The sequence below is a fragment of the Hyla sarda genome, chromosome 4 (genome assembly GCF_029499605.1).
Source record: "Hyla sarda isolate aHylSar1 chromosome 4, aHylSar1.hap1, whole genome shotgun sequence".
Classification (NCBI taxonomy): Eukaryota; Metazoa; Chordata; class Amphibia; order Anura; family Hylidae; genus Hyla; species Hyla sarda.
The window spans coordinates 344,408,215-344,430,452 of NC_079192.1; the positions used below are offsets into that span (position 1 = coordinate 344,408,215).

The 22,238-nt window shown below is 43.2% G+C and overlaps 1 protein-coding gene across 1 annotated transcript in view; it reads left to right on the plus strand.

Annotated features, from left to right (window-relative positions):
- SLC4A9 (solute carrier family 4 member 9) overlaps positions 1-22,238 on the plus strand; it is a 167,348-nt gene that overhangs the window by 92,302 nt on the left and 52,808 nt on the right. The window contains exons 16-18 of the mRNA XM_056569903.1: positions 7,412-7,525; positions 17,390-17,551; positions 19,766-19,944. Coding sequence (XP_056425878.1) covers positions 7,412-7,525; positions 17,390-17,551; positions 19,766-19,944 — 455 coding nt within the window. The remainder of the gene's footprint in view (positions 1-7,411; positions 7,526-17,389; positions 17,552-19,765; positions 19,945-22,238) is intronic.

Consider the following 22,238-nt stretch of genomic DNA (forward strand, 5'->3'; position numbering starts at 1 on the left):
TATGGCCACATGAGCCCTGTAAGGGCTGAACTGAAGGAGGAATGGGAGGGGCACAGTGGAGCACAGTTTAGATTTCGCGAAATGGGCAGTTTTTCTAGTCATCTGAGAGGAGAAGAGGAGCATATGGAGCTAGAGGGTTATGAGGAAGACAAGACAGAGGACCCAGACACACCATGGCAGTATGCAGTGGAGATGGAGGCAGGGAGTCCCTCCAAGTCACTTGCACAAATGGCACGATGCATGCTCAGTTGCTTGCATAGTGACCGACAATTGTCACCTTTGGGCATCGGGGAGACTTCTGGCTCTGAACCTTATTGGACCCTTGCTTCCCGCACAAAATGGGGGCCTTTTTTACACCCACTGAGAGGGAGGACAAACTGACCTACTACAGAGACACCCTATGCATTCAGTTGGCCAATGTCTATTGGTGCCATCATCCATTCTCTCGCAGTTCTGACTCGGGGGGCCCTCTGCGCTCACCTTCCACTTCCATGGCTGCTGGGAAGGGGTGGGGTGGCAGGAGCAGTACCAGCTCCATCAGCAGCAGCCTGAGTCTACAGTCGCTGATGAGTATCTTTCTTCACCCGCATAGTGAAGAAACTCATCAGCAGCAGGTAGACCTGGAGCAGGACCTGAACCAGCAGGTGGGGGCATACCTTGACATGCCCATGCCAACACACCTTGAAGATCCGCTGGACTTCTGGGCAGCCAAACTTGATTTGTGGCCACAACTAGCCGAGTTTTCCCTGGAAAAGCTGTCCTGCACGGCCAGTATTGTGCCATCAGAGTGGGTGTTTAGTGCGATGGGGGCCATAGTCACCCCAAGGAGAACTCGTCTGTCCATGACAAATGTGGAGAGACTGACCTTTGTGAAGATGAATCAGGCATGGATCAGCCAGGATTTCCACCCACCAATGCCTGATGCATCAGAGTAGATTGACCATGGTGCTACACCAACACTTCAAAAATATGGATAGTGCAAAACAGATTTAAAGCGCTGCTCCCCAGTTACAAACATTACTCCGCATCAGACCTTTTTTCACCCACCTTCGTCACAGGGTACTGGTATTGCCACTCACTGCACCACTCTATCACTGGGACACTTTCAGGACTCCTGATGCTGCTACTGTCGCCTCCAGGCTGTCTCATTCTTCTACCATATGTTCTCCTCATGCTTCCACCTCCAGGCTGTGTCATTCAGCCACCATATGTTCTCCCCATGCTGCCGCAAACTCCAGGCTGTGTCATTCAGCCACCATATGGTCTCCTCATGCTGCCGCAAACTCCAGGCTGTGTCATTCAGCCACCATATGGTCTCCTCATGCTTCCGTAATCTCCAGACTGTGTCATCCAGCCACTATATGGTCTCCTCATGCTGCTTGTACATTACTTAAAAATTTTGAAGGTAGCACTGGGTAACATAAAATTTCAATTTTAAATTGAAAATTCATCTTTTAATCTTAGGGATTGTGAGGCCCTATGGTATCCTCATGCTGCTGCCAACTTTATGCTGTGTCATTCAGCCACTATATGGTCTCCTCATGCTGCTGGGACATAACCTAAACATTTTTATGGTTGCACTGGGTGCCATAAATTAAAAAATTCATCTTTTAATCTTCTCATGCTGTCGCCACATAGAAGACTTTTTTCTTTTCAGCGCAGAGCTGAAATAATCATTATAAATAAACAGTAGCTACAAAGGTTACAGGTTAAATATGTGGTAAACCACAAGAGCACAGTCAACTGACCTACTTATTATGCAAATTAATTGTGGTTAAAGGACATGTTCGGAGCTCACTTTTCTTATTGTATCCGTTCCGGGCTGCAAAAAAAAAGAAAATAAGCTTTCTCTTGCCTGTCTACTCTCCCCTGGTGCTCCGGTACTGGCGTTCAGTCCCCGGGCTGTATTCTTCTTACTTCCTGATAGCCCGGCACATCACACGGAGCTTCAGCCTATCACTGGCCGAGGCGGGACATCGCTGCGGCCGGTGATAGGTTGAAGCTCCGTGTGACGTGCCGGGCTAACAGGAAGTAAGAAGAATACAGCCCGGGGACCGAACACCTGTACTGAAGCACCGGGGAAGCCTAGGCAGGTAAGAGAAAATTTGTTTTCTTTTATTTTTCAGCCCGGAACCGATAAAATAAGAAAAGTGAGCACCGGACATCTCCTTTAACCACATATTTAACCTGTGACCTTTGCAGCTACTGTTGTCTAGTTAATGATTTTCTCTGCTCTGGCAGAATAGAATAAAATGTAAACTCCATTTTTGGGTGATTAAAAAATTAGAAATCCACCAAAAAAAATAAAAATTAAGGAAAATCAAACATTACAAATAGAAAAATTTAATAAAAAAATAAAAATAAAAAATATTTTGTTTTAAAACATATAAAATAATTTCCTAAAAATTCAGACATCCCTACTGCATCATTCCTACATCCCTTTCTGTTTTTTAGATACCCAATGAAAAAACGCCTGCAGGGAAACTGCCAAAGGGGTAAAAATGCAATTCCCACACAAAGGTAAAAACGCCAGAAAGACTGCCAAAACGCATGAAAAAGCTGTGGCAGTTTTTCCTGGTGTTTTTGCTGGTGGGAAAAACCCTCAGTGGAATCCTAGCCTTAGGCTAAGTTTCCACTTGATTTTTTTTCTGGCAGTTTTGAGCCAAAGCCAGAAGTGTATTCAAAAGGAATAGACCATATAAAGTAAGGACTTACACTTCTCCTCCCTTATGGATCCACTTTTGACTTTGGCTCAAAAACTGCAGTGGCAGTTTTCCAAAAACTGCCAGAAAAAAAAACAAGTGGAAACTTAGCCTTATAGTGATGTATTACACGCCTGAGAAAAGCCTATACTGGCCTCTGCACTGGCAGGGGTGAGAGGATTTTCGCTGTTAGTCCTGATCATTAGTTATTCTATTTAATGTCAACCTGTGGAAAAGAAAACTGTCAGTGAATAGAACAACTTATGACCGCTAGTTGCTGTGAATTGGGGGCAGCTGTCTGCAGTTTCAGCTCCTGGGGAGGACAGATACAAAGAGAGGCCAGCTGTATCCCCTATTCCATACATATATTATTGCTTCATAATGTATTATCATTTTGTTATATAACTTTTATCTATATGATACAGGGGGGGCAGGTCAGGCAAGGGTATAGAGAGGCCAGCAACATCTCTTCTTCCAAACAAAATTGTTTCACCATTTTTAACTAGGACATAGCTACATGTATTCCACACTGAGGAGGGATTGGCTGATAAAGTCACATGCTGTATTCTAACCAATCTAAAAATACTTTTGCCTAACTGTCAATCTTAATAAGCAATTAGAATATTTCTGTGTAATTGAACAGAGAATATTTCAAATGAATATGAAGATTCACTGTTAGGGGAAAGTATCTGTCAATTGGCCAGATATATAAACCTCTGCTAGTGTTCAAAATGGCAGAACGATTTGCTAATGAAGAAGGAATGCTTCTGACCTCCCCATGCTTTTTTTTTTTCTTCTACTGTGCGTGCAGCACCCCCCCCCCAAATTATAGGTCACTTGTGCAACATAGACAAAAAATATAATAAAATCCTATTAAAATTCTATATATATATATATATATATATATATATATATCCTCCGAATTGAATTGCAAAAATCAACTGACCCAATATTTTGATCAACAAACTCAGTTGTCCTAAGGTTAACAGCACAACCTGCTTCATGAGCTGGCAAGGATCAACGATTTTGCCACTATCTTGTTGGATCAGGGTTTCCCGGTGGGGCAGTTGTTACCAAAGGTTTGCTTGTTGAACCATTAAAGGGGTTATCCACCATAAGGTGATTTTAGTACGTACCTGGCAAACAGTAATGGACATGCTTAGGAAGGATCTGCTTTTGTCTTTGGGCTAAATGGCTGTGCTGTGAGGATACCATAACAAACTTTTTGTGAACTGGTATTTCCTGCTTGAGTTTTCTTTTTTTGACTACAAATCCCATAATTCCATTTTCCTCCCTCCCACAGGCACCCCACCCATTGAAACATAAATTAGCTGCATCCATTCAAAAGACCTGTGGTTTTCAATCAGGGTGCCTACAGCTGCTGCATTAGTTCCAGATTGATCTCTCTCCCACCAAGCGATCCCTCCAACCATTGAAGCAGACAGGATCCCTGTCATCAGCTGACTGATTATGAACTACACTAACTTTACAGCCCCTGTAGCATAGTCAAATAAAAAAAACTTTCTGGAATACCCCTTTAAAACCCCACGTGATCTGGGTTCAGACCGGAGGAATTCAAGTAATTTAGCTATCTATATGGAAATTTTTCTAGTAGACAAGGACTGAAAAATTGCGGCCTATATTTTATGCAAACTGTGCCCACCAATGTGTGATTTAAATTTTATAAATAATTGACCTTCTATCAGGATCTTAACAAGAGAAGTTAGCGTAGGAAATTCTGTCATTGTAAAAGACCTAGGGGGAAGAGGGCGTGAATTAAAACCTGTGCAGAGGAAAATGGGTGCAGTTGCCCATAGCAACCAAATTACCTCTTTAATTTAAAAAATGAAGCAATTTGATTGGTTCTATCGGCACCACATTTCCTATACACAGATTTTGATAAATCTCTCACCTAAACCCTTTTCCTAGAGGTTCTAATGCTTTTGTTAAATTTCAACCCAATCTACCTCAATCCTTGCGCTTATTGTAGGAAAAGTGTTGGGCTACATGTAATATCATAAAGGCCCCAATGTAGTAGGGCCCATAGGTCTCCTTTACCAATTAACGACAGAGTTAAACTATTCATCTAAGAGACTATTTACCCATCTTCCTGTTCACAAACCCTCTTCCCCCTCGCCCCCACCTTGCCTTCGCATTTGGACCCCACTGCAAATGCCCATTTTCCTTATCTGACATAAACCTTGGAGTTCTCTGTATCTTTTATCCCTTTATATAAGTCTTATGGATTCACCTTTGCCCTTATCATTTTGTTATATAACTTTTATCTATATGATACAGGGGGGCAGGTCAGGCAAGGGTATAGAGAGGCCAGCAACATCTCTTCTTCCAAACAAAATTGTTTCACCATTTTTAACTAGGACATAGCTACATTGGGGCAGGAATAGCACTTTAACATAAATCCGCCATCATTAACCCAATATCAAACACCCCTGTATGTTTGGCTCATCCATTACACTACTGTTCTTCTCTTACTATCTCTCTCTTTCCAATCTGCAGGTATTACAATGCTGCATTTTCAGAAACTTGTGCAATAAACCAAATCTGTTGTCTACTCGACATTATTCTAACTGGAGCTCATGGTTGTGGCAATCAACCTAAATATACCACATATAGTATTGTATCCACATCGGTGCCCATGGCTTCTTCAAAGACATATAATAAAATAAAAAAATTACATTTATATTTATATATTTTATGTAGATAGCCTATAACCAACAAATAAACTGGACTAATGCCCTTCATAATATGACCAGATACAGGCAATGATAGGTAGCAAATATTCAGTTGAAGAGCATTAAATCAACCTTTAGCTACATTCCCAATGGATACTGCTAGACTGGCAATATAGCTCTAGCTAGCATCCTCAATACCTAACTTTAATTTACTAATCTCCTGTCACCTGAGCACACTTGCTTTGACTTGAAAATAATGGAGCAAATGGCAACTGTCCCCAACTACACAAAAATACAAAAACAAAGCAAAACAGATATAGAACAAAGAGTCACCACCTTCTCCCGGCAGAGCTGTATGATCACCGCCCGTATATCCCCCCATTTCTATACAGAAGTGATCCTGAAGAGAAGGAAGCTCCATCATGCTCGAAAAAATAAAATAAATGGGGCTAAAAAAGTAAAGTGAAAATAAAAAAAATTATTTATGATTTAGAACGAAAACTAGAAAAAAAATATTATGAAATGCACTCCTCAATCACTTTTTAATATTGAGCGCTGAATTTTCTTGTCTCTGCCCGCTCCCAAAAATTGAAAGACCAAAAAAGAAAAAAAAATGTTAATGTTAATTTTAAACAGGGATCAATTTATGTGGGTGGGCAGGGACCTAAAAATGTAGTTGACAATAATAAAAATGTACAGAAGAGCCAATTAAATGTAAAAATAACATATTTTTTTATAATTAATAACATTTTTTTTTATTAGTAATGTATTTTAATATTGTGTTTAATAAAGTGTGTGTATGTGTGTTTCACATTTTTTTCTCTATTTTTAAATTTTTTTACGTAGTACTACTACTCCCAGCATGGAACATAATGTTGCATGATGGGAGATGTAGTACCTGTACTAATAGAGAAAAATTGAAAGACCCAAAAAAATTTAAAAAAAATGTTAATGTAAATTTTTAAACAGGGATCAATTTATAATTAACATTTTTGTTATTAGTAATGTATTTTAATATTGTGTTTAATAAAGTGAGTGTATGTGTGTTTCACTTTTTTTCTCTCTATTCAAAAATTTTTTTTTTAGGTAGTACTACTACTCCCTGTTCTATGATGGGAGCTCTAGTTCCTGTAATAATTGACAGATTTCCTGTAATAATTCACACTCCTGACACCCGATTTGATTGTCCTTTCTATTGCAGAGATGGAGCGGCTTTCTCCTGCGCTCGCATCTCTGCACTATACTCCGGCCGGCCAGGGATGTGAATAGAATTCACATCACTTATTCATATTTCCAGTAGAGAGCTGTGATTGGCCAGATGGTTCCAGCCAATCACAGATCTCTGCAGGAAATATGAATAATAGGTATATATACGGCATAAACTCATACTACAGTGGGACCAGAGAAGAGTGGCCGGCTGCCCGCATCTATACATTATACAGGACGATCGCATCGGCTGTCAGAAGTGACAACTGCTGCGATCTGTCTATAATTGCAGATACTACAGCTCCCAGCATGGAGCAGAGTGTGCTCCATGTTGGGAGCAGTATACCTGCAGTTAAGGACAGATCACAGCAGGTGTCACTCCTTACACCTGCTGCAATCGCCCTATCAATTGCAGAGATGCTCGCATCTATACATTATACAGAACGATCGCAGTGGGTGTCGCTAATAAAGAAAATCCTTATTTCGAAGTACGGATTCGGTGGAATAAAATTTTTCATGAAATTCGGAACGAATTTGACATTAGCCATAATTTTCAACTTTTCTATATCAATAAGTGTTTATTATGATTTAGTAGGACTAGCATAGGACACAATATAAATAAAGAACAAGTAAAATCTGTTTAAATTGTGCGGTGTGGCAGGCAACTGTATTGTTCCAGCAACATCTGTTACTTACAATGATGAAAAAGAGAAAGGGCTTGTCTGACATTTTCTTTTTTCTAGTTTACAATTTCCTCTGTTAAATGTATGTAACTAATTTGTTCGCTGTTTCTTTATTTTTTCTCCACAGATAAGAAAGATGGTTGGTGATTTTTCAGTTATTGTGACTATAGTTATTTTTTGTGCAATTGATGTTATGTGTGGACTAGAAACTCCAAAACTAGTAGTTCCAAATGAATTTAAGGTAAGGCTCATAGAAAAGTTAAGGGAAAACTGTCAGCTTGCTCCCCCTGCACTAACCAGCGGTACTCTACCCGCTCTGTAATGAATAGGGGGAGGTGGAGGGAGGAATATTGATGAGCTGGGTGGCACCGCACCCAGCAGCGCTGATGTCAGAGTGCCAGTTAGCCCAGTCGGTGCAAGTTAGCAGCTAATTAGCATATACCGAAAATAGAAGATTATGGCCGAACGGTGGGGCGGATCCAGGCACTGTAGGCATCAAACTGATCAGCGTCCCCCGCACTACCAGCCAGTACCTGGTTAGTGCGGGGGGAGCAAGCTGACAGTTTTCCTTTAGTAAGAATTGTACTTAAAACCCCTCAATAGTTCTGTTAATTTGTAGTTGGGTGAAAGATAAATATGAGAGGGTTGTTCTTAAAAATGTGTCTATTTTGAGCAAAGTGGTACAAGTGGTAATCTCCCAGAGTCTGTTTTGGGTCCTGTTATGTTTATATGTTTGTAGATGAGATAGGAGAAGGTTTGGTAGGCAAGGTATGCATGTTTGCTGATAACACAAAAGTGTGCAATAGGGTACATGTTCCCTGAGGTGTCTGTGAGGTTATGTTTACACATCAGAATTTCTGTACGGAATTCTGCAGAAGCAGAGTCCCATTGAATTCAATGGGCTTCTGCTTTGCACATAGTAGAATTTCCGTGACAGATGTTTCTGGCACCGAAACTCAAATTCCGGTATGTGCAAAAAGAATGGACATGTCCATTCTGTTTTGCACAATCTACACGAAATGTATTGTCATCTATGAGATGGCGCATTCCCGTGCAGTCCTAGCACACACTCTGCAGAATGTTCGCACTGAGATTTTCCGTGTGGGCATTCTGAAATGTGAACATAACAGGTTATCTTCACACGTATAGGATCGGCTGCATATTTTCTGCATCTGATTTTGCTACCCATTGAAGTTAACCCCTTAAGGACCAATACAAATAAATCTGTACGCCCCTGAAAGGCCAGGCCTGTTTTTTCACATCAGGGATGTCTGTCTTTATTAGAGAATAACTCTGGTAACCTTTTGCCAATCACGATAATTCTGACATTGTTTTTTTGTCACAAGTTGTCCTTCATGTACATAGTAAAAGTAAGCCGATATCATTTGTAGTTTTTTTTTTACAATGCAAAAAATCATGAAATTTTTGAAAAAATTTAGATTTTTTGCTATTTTAACACTAATAGGTTGCATATATTTATACTTCCTGACCAAATAGTTTATGAAACTTATACTATCAGATGTCTACTTTATTTTGACAGCATTTTTTTAAATTAACATTTTAAATTAATTAGAAGCCTAACAATTTAACTTGAAATTTTGAAAATTTTGAAAATGTGAAAAGTACATCTTTTTTTTATGTGCTATGCAAGGTTTGCAGAAATTTGAAGGTGGTAGAACATAGGAACACCCCCCCCCCAAATGACCCCATTTTAAAAACTAGACCCCTCAAGGTATTCGCTAGGGGGTACAGTGAGTATTTTAACACCATAGCTTTTTGGCAGGAATTATTACAAAGTCAGTGTTAAAAATTCGAAGTTTGCAATTTTTCACAAATGCATCAATTGTGGGGCATATTTTTTGTACATTACTTCTGATATTGCAAGAAATGCACCCTATATTTTTTTAAGCTGCTCGGCCCATGTTTGGAAATACCCCCGTTTAGGCCATATTTGGTTCCTTGGCCGCGTGGTAGGACCCCAAAAGAGAGGAGCCCCCTTTGGTTTTCAGGGCATCATTATATGAATAGTCCCCATTCATACTGCGTTTCTGCAGTATAGGTGTCCGTTGTCATGTCAAAAAAGGGATCCAATGTATACTGTAGTAGTCTCATTCAGAAATGAATGGAGCTGCTACAGTATACGTCAGCATCACTCTTTTTGACATGATGCTGACGGATACCTCTAACACTGCGGAAACGCAGTATGAATGAGACGCAGTGTAGGGTCACATAGAGCGCATCCACAGCATATTTCACTCCGCGGATGCCCCCCAGCAGTCACAAGGGCGAGATCACTGCTGTGGCTGGGTAGCTCAGTGTGTCTTCTTATGACTTCCGGTGGGAAACCCGACGCTATTAGTGGACACACAAAGCTACCCAGCTGCAGCAGGGAGCTCATTATTGTGACTGTTGGCGGGCATCCAGCACGTAACATGCTGCGGATGTGCGCCATGTGATCCTACACATACATTTTTATTTTTCATTATATTTATTTAATAAATGTATTTTTATTTTCTTTTTTTTACCCTTTTTTTTTACCCTTTTTTTTATACTTATTGTTGTTACACTTTTATTTATTTTATATTTTTTTCACTTTTTTTTTAATGTTTTGGAATACTCAGTATTCCAAAGCATTGCAGATATATGCTGCCTGCTAGTTTTACACTAGCAGGCAGCATATGAGGACTTGCCTCTGGCACGTCCTGACAGGCAATAACCGGGGCAGACCTGGGGGTCCTAGTAAAGACCCCCAGCTGCCCAGGTAAGCAGCACCCCGTGATAGTTGTGGGGTGCTACAGGAGAGAGACAGAGGGAGCCCCCTCCCTCTGTCAACACTCCTTACAGCTCGCGGTCGCTTCCGACCGCGGGTGTAAGGGTTAAACTGCCGGGACCAAAGTTTTCTTCTGTCCCGGCAGTAACGCAGGTCCCCGCCCACCGGGGATTACACACAGCCCCCCGCAATCGTGCTGCAGAGTGCTGCAGGGGTGACAGAGGGAGCTCCCTCCCTCTGTCATAACACTTACAGCCCGCTGTCACTTCCGTCCGCAGCTGTAAGGGTTAAACTGCCAGGACAAAAGTTTACTTCGTTCCTGGCAGTGCTGCAGGGTCCCGGCTGTGTGTTACAGCCGAGTCCCCGCCGCGATCTCGTGGGTGCACTGGGCAGCACCCACGAGAAGCATGAACGAGTATAGACGTCCAGGTGCCGGAACGGCCGCCAACCTGGACGTCTATACTTGTCCGTGGTCGTTATCGGGTTAAAGGGGTACTCCTCTGGAAAAATTTTATTTAAATCAACTGGTGCCAGAAAATTAAACAGATTTGTAAATTGCTTCTATTTAAAAATTCCACAGGAAGTCCTTTTCTTTTTTAATTTCCTTTTCTGTCTGACCACAGTGCTCTCTGCTGACACATTTGTCCATTTCCGGAACTGTCCAGAGCAGGAGAGGTTTGCTATGGAGATTTGCTCCTATACTGGACAGTTCCTAAAATGGACAGGTGTCAGCAGAGAGCACTGTGGTCAGACAGAAAGGAAATAAAAAAAAAAAAGTTTTCCAGGGGAGTACCCCTTTAATGGGTAGAAAAATCAGCTTCTCAAAATATGTAGCAGATCCTGTACACGTGAACGCACCCTAAGAGTGGAAAAGATTTGGCTTTGCTTAGTACAGTAAGTAGTCAAAAATTATGGAAACTGCAGATCAATGTTTCAAAAATCTAAAATAATAAAAAATGCACTTTGGAAGAAGGAATCCTCTATCTGAGTATCATATCGGCAATATTATATTAAAGAAGATTTCAGGAGTTAGGAATAGTGATTTCTGGCAGCCTCAAAAAATAAAACACTTGTGTGGCCAAGCATTAGGGAAGGCAAGTCGAATACTTGGCAGCATAGGTAGAGGTTAGGGATGAACGAATCAAATCCGACGAATCCGAATTCATTACGAATTTCAGGAAAAATTTGATTCGTAACAAATGCAAATATCATCAATCCTGCAAATCGCTTCATAAAACTCCATTTAGTGCATTCCAGGCTCCAGGGGCCGGGCATCTAAAATGGTGGATCCACATGTGAGGACATGAGGCAAGGAATCCTAGGAAGGTGGGAACAAGGGTTGGTGGGATGACCTTGAATCACATGCAGCATGCAGCCAGCCACCCCTGTGATGTCACAGCCCTATATAATCGGCAGCCATCTTGCGGCCAGTCACATCAGCGTTCTATTCCAGAGAGAAAGGGACAGACAGCAGTGTATGTTGCACAAAAAAAGCATTTTTACAGCAACGATTCACCTACCTGTAACATCAGCGTTCTATTGCAGAGAGAGAGGGACAGAGAGCAGTGTATTGCACAGAAAAGCTTTTTTACAGCAGCGATTCACCTCAAGCCCAAATCCAGCCTAGCAGGACTGATAGGGAAGGGAGTGAGATTGAGAGAGAGTGCAATTTTGGGTGTAGTACACAGCGACTGTGTGCTGCAGCACTGGTGTGTACAACAACTAAAAAGCTAATAGTAGCGAGCCAGTTAGGGAGAGCAGAGCACTAAAAGCATATTGTCCTCTATTAAGTGTAACCTGTGCGTACATCTAAGTGGTGTACCATTTTGTTGCTGTTAAAGTCTTAAGGGCCTAGATAGTGTGAAAGGCCAGGCAAAAGTACACACCTGCTTGTGTTGTAGACAAATGCTGATTAAAGCGTACTGGAGCGCATTGTCCTCCCCTCATATACACACTAAGTATGTTAGGCAGAGAAGTGCCAGCATATGCACAGAGGAGTGGAAGAGGCTGAAAATCATCAGGCAGAGGTCGCAGCAGACTAGGGGTGAGTGGCAGCAGGAGTCGCAGTTAGAGGCCTGAGCTCCCGGTATCAGCTAGCGGTCGTGTCTTGACCAGCAACCCATCTGCCATCATTGATTAGTTAACACGGTCATCCACTTAATCACAATCTGGATGACAGTCAGCAGCTACTGCCCAGCCAAGAAGTGGAGGAGACATCTGCTGCTTCCTCCACTAGGCAGGCAAGTAGTGATGAGGAGAGTGGCATGGGAGTTGGTGTTGCGAGCGTTCAGGCTCCTGAAGCAGACACTGTTGAAGAACCTGAGGAGGACATCAGTGATGTGCAGACACAATTCGATGATGATGAAGCTGATCGCACTTGGGAGCCGTGTGCAGAATGGGCTTCATCATCATCATCATCAGGAAAAGAGGGTTGCAGGTTGCCCGTGAGGCAGCAGCTGAGCCAGCAAGGTGGTAGCATGGTTGGCAGTCAGCATAGTGGCAGAAGTGGAAAGTCTGGAGCCAAACGTGCCCAGGATAGACCACCTGCTTCGTGGCAGCCTACCTTCCTGGGAAGTAGTGGAACAGGGGTTCCCGGAGAAGGCAGTACCAGCCCTGCACAATTTTTTGGAAGAGAAGGTGGGCCAGTCCTTGAGCCTGTCGGTGTGTACGAAAGTGCACGGCAGTGCCGAGATGTGGAGCTGTAACTAGTCAGGGACAATACATGTCCTTTATGGCCCACTGGGTAAATGTGGTTTCTGCACAGCCACAACTGCAACTTGGATATGTCACAACTCTTCTGCCTCCACACTCTCAGGCCATTGGTTCTGTGACAGTGTGCAACTCTGTCTCCTCATCCTCCACCGTGTCCTCAGCCTACACTGCAAGGACAAGTCTCAGTGCCCCTCCAGCATACCATGTGTGCAGGGCATGGCGGTGTCAGGCTGTTTTCACATGGTTTGCCTTCGCGAACGGAGTCACACAGAGGAGGAACTGCTAAATGGCATTCATCAAGAAATTGAATCATGGCTTACTCCACAAAAACGGGAAATGGGAACCATGGTGACCGACAACGAGAAGAACATGTTATCTGCGCTGCCACAAGGAAGCCTGAGATTTGCCCCCTGCATGTTCAATCTGGTTGTTAAGCGGTTCCTGAAGTGTTCCCCCCATCTGCAAGACATACTAACAATGGGAAGAAAACTTTGCATGCACTTCAGCCACTCGTACACCGCAAAGCACACCCTCCTTGAGCTGCAGCGTCAGAACAGTACCCCCCAACATAGTCTGATTTGCGATGTTTCCACACGTTGGAATTCCACCCTCCATATGTTGGACCGACTATACGAACAGAGAAAAGCCATCACCGATTTCTTGATGATCCAATCGGATAGGGGGACTCCCCTGTGTAACTTCAATATCAACCAGTGGCAGCTAATACGAGACACCTGCCATTTGCTCAGGCCCTTAGAGGAAGCCACATTATTAGTCAGTCACCAGGATTAAGAGATGAACGACATCATTCCACTGCTTCATTTACTTCAACACGTGTTGGAAATTATGGCTGGCCGGGGCACTGTAGATGTGGCGCCTACATCTCACAGCCACATGAGCCCTGTGGGGGTTGAACTGGAGGAGGAGGGGCACAGTCGAGAACAGTTTAGGTTTCGCAAGATGGACAGTTTTTCTAGTCATCTGACAGGAGAGGAGGAGCAGGAGCAGCTAAAGGAGCTAGAGGGTTTATGAGGAAGGCGAGACAGAGGACCCATACACATTTTGGCAGTATGCTGTGGAGATGGAGGCAGGGAGTCCCTCCAAGTCACTTGCACAAATGGCACGATGCATGCTCGCTTGCTTATTGACCGCCGACTTCTGGCTTTCCACCTTATTGGACCCTCGCTACTGGCACAAAATGGGGGCCTATTTTACACCCACTGAGAGGAAGGACAAACTGACCTTCTACAGAGACATCCTACGTAGTCAGTTGGCCGATGCCTATCTGCGCCATCTTCCATTAACTTTTTTATATATATCAACTGGCTCCAGAAAGTTAAACAGATTTGTAAATTACTTCTATTAAAAAATCTTAATCCTTCCAATAGTTTTTAGCTTCTGAAGTTTTCTGTCTAACTGCTCAATGATGATGTTATGTCATGGCAGCTGTGCATGATGGGAGAATATCCCTTGCATGATGGGAGAATATCCCCATAGGAGCTGGACAGCTCCCGGGACGTGAGTAATCAGAAAGCAGTTAGACAGAAAACAGCAACTCAACTTCAGAAGCTAATAACTATTGGAACGATTAAGATTTTTTAATAGAAGTAATTTACAAATCTGTTCAACTTTCCGGAGCCAGTTGATATATAAAAAAAGGTTTTGCCTGGAATACCCCTTTAATAACATAATAACATAACTGCATATATAGAATTGTATCCCTTCCCCTTCATCCACCCACACCTCTTCCCTTCACCTCCATGGTTGAACTTGATTGCCATGTGTCTTTTTTTCAACCATACTATGTAAAATACAATTATAATGGCGGAATCTTCCAATTTATTCACTGGAAATTAAAATCACTGTCATTTAACCTGTTTTCATGTATGGAAACTTTTTTTTTGTATTTGTGTGGCTTTTTTTTGCCAACTTTTGGTTTGTTTTATGGGTCTATCATATCTTTTGAAAATGCAACATGCACTATGTGATTTATTAAGGCATTTGTCATAAGGCATTTGGCACTTCCATAGGCAGTTTGGAACTCAGTAATGAGTTATGCAACAGTAGATAGGTAAACTCTACACGCCTAGCATTTCAGCACCTGTTTGCCCTATTGGTCCAGTTTGCATTGTTTATTGTTCATAGCGGAACTTTTAGCCCAGAAGCTTTTACTTCACAACAATAGCACATCTAGGGCACATCTAGCAGATCTGAAATTTCACAACCTGACAAAGCTTGTGCCATATTTTAAGGGTCTATAGAATCACTTACGTCCATTGTATTTCTGTGGAGATTGTATGTATTACTTAGTGATTAGTAGTGATATACCAAGTGGAATAGTGTGGCTTTCCATTGCCTGCGACAAAGCAAGACAAAAAATTGTGCTTCCTAACCCATGCACTCTTTGAGTTCCTACCACTGTGGAAGGTACCTAAAGTACTAATGGCACACATGTTTAACCCCTTAAGGACGCAGGACGTAAATGTACGTCCTGGTGAGGTGGTACTTAACGCACCAGGACGTACATTTACGTCCTAAGCATAACCGCGGGCATCGGAGCGATGCCCGTGTCATGCGCGGCTGATCCCGGCTGCTAATCGCAGCCAGGGACCCGCCGGCAATGGCCGACGCCCGCGATCTCGCGGGCGTCCGCCATTAACCCCTCAGGTGCCGGGATCAATACAGATCCCGGCATCTGCGGCAGTTCGCGATTAAAATGAACGATCGGATCGCCCGCAGCGCTGCTGCGGGGATCCGATCATTCATAACGCCGCACGGAGGTCCCCTCACCTTCCTCCGTGCGGCTCCCGGCATCTCCTGCTCTGGTCTGTGATCGAGCAGACCAGAGCAGGAGATGGCCGATAATACTGATCTGTTCTATGTCCTATACATAGAACAGATCAGTATTAGCAATCATGGTATTGCTATGAATAGTCCCCTATGGGGACTATTCAAGTGTAAAAAAAAATGTAAAAAAATGTAAAAGTAAAAGTAAAAAAAAAGTGAAAAATCCCCTCCACCAATAAAAAAGTAAAACGTCCGTTTTTTCCTATTTTACCCCCAAAAAGCGTAAAAATTTTTTTTATAGACATATTTGGTATCGCCGCGTGCGTAAATGTCCGAACTATTAAAATAAAATGTTAATGATCCCGTACGGTGAACGGCGTGAACGAAAAAAAAATTTAAAAGTCCAAAATTCCTACTTTTTTAATACATTTTATTAAAAAAAAAAATTTTTTAAATGTATTAAAAGTTTTTTATATGCAAATGTGGTATCAAAAAAAAGTACAGATCATGGCGCAAAAAATGAGCCCCCATACCGCCGCTTATACGGAAAAAAAAAAAGTTACAGGTCATCAAAATAAAGGGATTATAAACGTACTAATTTGGTTAAAAAGTTTGTGATTTTTTTTAACCGCAACAATAATATAAAAGTACATAATAATGGGTATCATTTTAATCGTATTGACCCTCAGAATAAAGAACACACGTCATTTTTACCATAAATTGTACGGCGTGAAAACGAAACCTTCCAAAATTAGCAAAATTGCGTTTTTCGTTTTAATTTCCCCACAAAAATAGTGTTTTTTGGTTGCGCCATACATTTTATGATATAATGAGTGATGTCATTACAAAGGACAACTGGTCGCGCAAAAAACAAGCCCTCATACTAGTCTGTGGATGAAAATATAAAAGAGTTATGATTTTTAGAAGGCGAGGAGGAAAAAATGAAAACGTAAAAATTAAATTGTCTGAGTCCTTAAGGCCAAAATGGGCTGAGTCCTTAAGGGGTTAAGGGCACCATACTAACTTGTCCCACCAGTCCAGTTTTGAACCCCTTACCTTACCCTGCTGTTCTCCATTGTAACCCAATATTTCTTTCCTTTCCTAATTTCATGTTATTCAACTGAACTCTATGCTTTTTCCACCACTGCTATCCAAGTCAACCCAAGATCACTTCCTCAGCCACTGCTGTTTTATTTCTAGTCTCTGTAAATCTCTCATCAACCATCTGCCCCTTGCCCTTCCTCAATTCACCTTCTATTCTGACCTTCTTCAAGCAACTCTGTACCCTGATGCCCTTCCACATATTACTCCTATATCCATTCCCGTGTTACCTTATACCCTGCTCTTTCTCAGTGCCCACTGTTTAACAGTCTGTGTCTAGTCTATCCCACAGTGGCAGAAGCTTGGGCCAAGACTACAGATGTAGCAGTTGCCAACCTGATTGGTGGTGTGCTACTCTTTTTCTGTGACATGCCATTTGATTGGTGTATTGCTCCACATAATATACAAACAGAATCAGGGACTCTTGTCAATAGTAGGAGTCCATGCTCCTGTACGCTTAGCAGCATTACATACAATGTATTTATTACCACTTACTTTACATTTCACAGCTCACTGTATTTCACAGCCCAGCAATGCACAATGTACACTAGTTATTGTCAATGCATACACTCTATGCATTGCTGCTCACATTATATTTAAAGAATTTAGTGCCAAGGTTAGCTGCCGATGTGCCCCCGCCTACACACACAGTATGCCACAGTATATGCGCATATTTGACTCTAAAATATGTGATTTGATAATGGATTTTCTTAATTTTTCTTTTTGTTTTTATAGCCAACCAATCCAAATAGAGGTTGGTTTGTATATCCTTTTGGAGGAAATCAGTGGTGGGTATGCCTGCTATCTGGCATTCCAGCAATTTTGATCACAATTCTTTTATTCATGGACCAGCAAATCACTGCAGTCATACTTAACCGCAAAGAGTACAAGCTGAAGGTGAAGACTTCATTTATTTATATAGTATATTTTTCTATTTTCATTCTGAAAAAATAACTAATGCTGAAATGTTGCAACATGAGGTATACCGTATATAGATGCCCATACATGGTACATCATTCACATAACTAGCTTGATTAAATCCAAAGACTCATTTATAAGTCAAAATCATTCAAGCCTCGGCATAGAATTAGTAGTTTGGCAAACCGTGGTCAGTGGTAAATATCGTTGCCCAGCTCTCACGAGAGGTGTACACAGAAATCATAATGTTTCATAAGCAAAACTTAGTATTGGCCTCACTTCTCACTAAGACCTTTATTAGGTTAATGTTCACTGTAAATGTATGAAATGTTTATTGGGGGGGGCTCTGTTATTACTGATGTACCATGCAGTCAGTGTGCCAGTTTCACTCTGCTATGTAGCATGAAACAGAGATAACAACAGGGTACAAGGTAATCTCCTTCAACCAGCGTCAAAAGGTATGCATTAAAATGTATTATACACTTCCCTGTACTGTATTGGAAATCCATGTCACATAGAATAATTCCCGAGTGTGTATGAACTCTAAAGTTAATTTGGAGGAAAATAATTTTCCCATCAGAACAAAGGAGCTGCTTGTCCCTAAGTCAACATTTTTATTTTCAAGGGGCACTCCAGTTTCAGTTGGGCGTGGTTTATCGACATGTGGCTTGTTAAAGGGGTACTCCGGTGCTTAGACATCTTATCCCCTATCCAAAGGATAGGGGATAAAATGCCTGATCGCGGGAGTCCCGCCGCTGGGGACCCCCGTGATCTTGCACGCGGCACCCCGTTTGTAATCAGTCTGATTACCGGTGACCACAGGACACTGGGCCCCCGCGATCTCCTATACGAAGCCCTGTCTCTCCCCTGGAGCGGTGCGTTACGACCCCTGCCTGAAGCGAAGGTGCCATGCTCCCTCTATATGTCTCTAAGGGAGAGCCGAAGATAGCTGAACGGCTTTCCTTTAGAGATAAATGTAGGGGGCGTGGCAGCCCCCGCTTGGGGCGGGGGTTGTGATGCACCGCTCCAGGGGAGAGCTGGGGGACCCCAGCGCTTGGACCCCGTGGAAGCTAAAACGTATCCCCTATCCTGCGAATAGTTTTATTCCATGAGACTATTTTTATATATAAAAATCATTGGCTACAATCTACTGGATAATTCCAATAGATAACAGTTGATTAAAAACCAACTGCAATTTGCCCCATTTCCCTCCCCCAATTCTATTTCGCATTCTCTTTCCCAAAGTCCTTAAAGGGGTACTCCACCCCTAGACATCTTATCCCCTATCCATAGGATAGGGGATAAGATGTGAGATCGCCGGGGTCCCACTGCTGGGGACCCCGGGGATCGCTGCTGCAGTACCCCGCTATCATTACTGTGCAGAGCGAGTTCGCTCTGCACGTAATGACTGGCAATACAGGGGCCGGAGCATCGTTACGTCACAGCTCTGCCCCTCGTGACATCACGGCCCGCCCCCATCAATACAAGTCTTTGGGAAGGGGGCGGAGCCATGACGTCACGCTGCTCCGGCCCCTGTATCGCCCATCATTACGCACAGAGCGAACTCGCTCTGTGCAGTAATGATGGCGGGATGCCACAGCAGCGATCCCCGGGGTCCCCAGCAGCGGGACTGCGGCGATCTAACATCTTATCCCCTATCCTTTGGATAGGGGATAAGATGCCAGGGGCGGAGTACCCCTTTAAAGAGGAACTCTGGTACTAGACATCTTATTCCGTATCCATAGGATAAGGGGATAAGATGTCTGATGATGAGGGGTCCAACGGATTCCCCCGCATTTATGTTCAGAATTCCGGTTGTGTTAGGTTTCAGAGTGGGGTGGTCAACAGGCCCCCTCCATTAATGTCTATGGGAGAGACAGAGATGAAGCATTTGTGTATATCTGGAACTCCTGTAGAGATATATGGAGGGGGCGTGTTGATGACAATTTTGGGCTGTGGTCGACAGTAATCTGACACAGAGCGGAGATTACTTCATGCATGTGGATTACCGGGGTTCCGGGCAGGAGATTGTGGGGTTCCAGCGGCTGGACCAACCACCCCCCCCCCCCCCCCCCCCCCCCGAGATCAGACACTTATCACCTATCCTGTGGTTCCCCTTTAATTGTAGTGGTCTACAAGGACCCTCGTTACATATCATTACTTGACTGATTTCTGAAAATATTTTTGTTGCAGAAAGGTGCAGGCCTTCATTTGGACTTTTTCTGTATATCTTTATTGATCATCGTGACATCCTTCATGGGTCTTCCATGGTATGTGTCTGCCACAGTAATCTCTCTTGCACACATGAATAGTCTAAAAATGGAGACTACTGTGTCTGCTCCTGGAGAACAGCCAAAATTTCTGGGCATCAGGTAAGATTTCTTTTTAATCTAGCATAATTTTTTTTGTATGTTTTTATATTAAGGTAGAGTCACACGTATTTATCCTCCATAGGGGACTGTAACATTGCACACTGATTTCCTACACTGATCACTACCATGCAATAGCATGGCATTGATCAGTATTATCGCCGGATCTCAGGCACAGAGCAGTCATTCGGCGATCGGACAGCGAGGAGGCAGATAGGGATCCTCCTCACATCCTGCAAGCTGTTCAGGATGCTGCGATTTCACTGCGGCGGTTCCAAACAGCCCCATTGAGCTAACCGACAATGTTTACTTTAATTTTACACGCAGCGATCAAGCTTGATTGCCGCGTCTAAAGGGTTAATGCTAGATATCAGCTGGATAGGCGATGTCTGGCCTTAACCATGGGTCCTGGTTGCCTATAGGAACCGGGACCCACCGCGTATGACGCGCACACATCTGCTGAGCGCGCGCCATACCTTAGGAGCCACAGATGGACATTAATGAACATCCATTTGTGGCAAGGGGTTAAAGTCAAAGGGTAGCAAAATTTGCTGCAGAAAATACGCAGCATAATATGCCTTGTGTGAGCCTACCTTTAAGGTGGGCAATTTACACTAGAGATGAGAGAACTTTTGAAAAATTCAATTCAGACAATTAATTTTCCCTAAAAATTTGGTTCGGTCCAAATTTATTCGCTGCGAATCTGTATTAAAAAATGACTATTTCTGGCCTACAGATTGCAGACATCGCTATTAGAATCATTGCACCAGAGCGTCTGGATGTGGCAGATTTTTTATGTAATTTTTACTTATTTTAATTTGAATTTATTTAAATTTTTTTATTACCCATTCTGGTGAGCATCGAGCTGGCGGCAATGGCTAGCTACCACCTGTTCCTGCCCCTGCCTCTCAGCGCACCCCCATACTCTGAGTTTCCATTTGAAAATGGAGAGACTGCAGTACCAGCAACTTGGACAGGAGCACATTCAGCTTCTGTGCCATTGGATAAAAGGGCGCCCCGAAGCTAGAAGTGGCTGTAGTGAAAAAGCTCCTATACTATATGACCACAAAAACCAAACTAACAAAGAGTCACATGGCGGCACAATGACAGAGCCTAGAGGTGGCAGCAGCATGAGGAGACCATGATCTGGCAGAATGACACAGCCGGGAATTGGCGGCAGCAAGAGGAGACCATACAGTGACTGAATGACACAGCCTGGAGTTGGTGGCAGCATGAGGAGACCATAGGTCCTCACAATCCCTAAGATTTAAAGATGAATTTTAAAATTGAAATTGAAGATTTATGGTAGCTAGTTCTACCATGAAAATTTGTAGGTAATATCCCAGGCCCAGCAGCATCAGTACACCATATAGTGGCTGAATGACACAGCCTGCAGCTCGTGGCAGCATGAGGAGACTATAGAGCCTCACAATACCTAAGATTCAAAGATGAAATTTAAAATTTAAATTGAAGATTTATGGTAGCTAGTGCTACCATGAAAATTTGTTGGTAATGTCCTCGGCCCAGCAGCATCATTAAACCATATAGAGGCTGAATGACACAGCCTTGAGTTGGCGGCATATGAGTAGACCATATAGTGGCTGTATGGGACAGCCTGGAGTTGGTAGAAGCATGAGGAGACCATATAGTTGCTGAATGGCACAGCCTGGAGGTGACTGAAGCATGAGGAGACCATATAGTGGCTGAATGGCACAGACTAGAGGTGGCAGAAGCATGAGGAGACAATATAGTGGCAGAATGAGACAGCCTGGTGGTGGCAGCAGCATCAGGAGTCCTGAAAGTGACCCAGTGACAGAGTGGTGCGGTGGGTGGCAATACCAGTACCCGGTATCGAAGGTGGGTAAAAAAAAGGCCTGATGCGGAGGAATGTTTGTAACTGGGGAGCAGAGCTTTAAATCTGTTTGGCACTATCCATGTTTGTGAAGTGATGTTGGTGTGGCACCAAGGTCAATCTACTCTGATGCATCAGGCATTGGTGGGTGGAAATGCTGGTTGATCCATGCCTGATTCCTCTTCACAAAGGTCAGTCTCTCCACATTTTTCGTGGACAGACGAGTTCTCCTTGGGGTGACTATGGCCTCCGCCGTTCTAAACACCTGCTCTGATGACACACTACTGGCCGGGCAGGACAGCTTTTCCAGGGCAAACTCTGCTAGTTTCGGCCACAAATCAAGTTTGGCTGCCCAGAAGTCCAGCGAATCTTCAAGGTGTGTTGGCATGGGCATGTCAAGGTATGCCACCACCTGCTGGTTCAGGTCCTGCTCCAGGTCTACCTG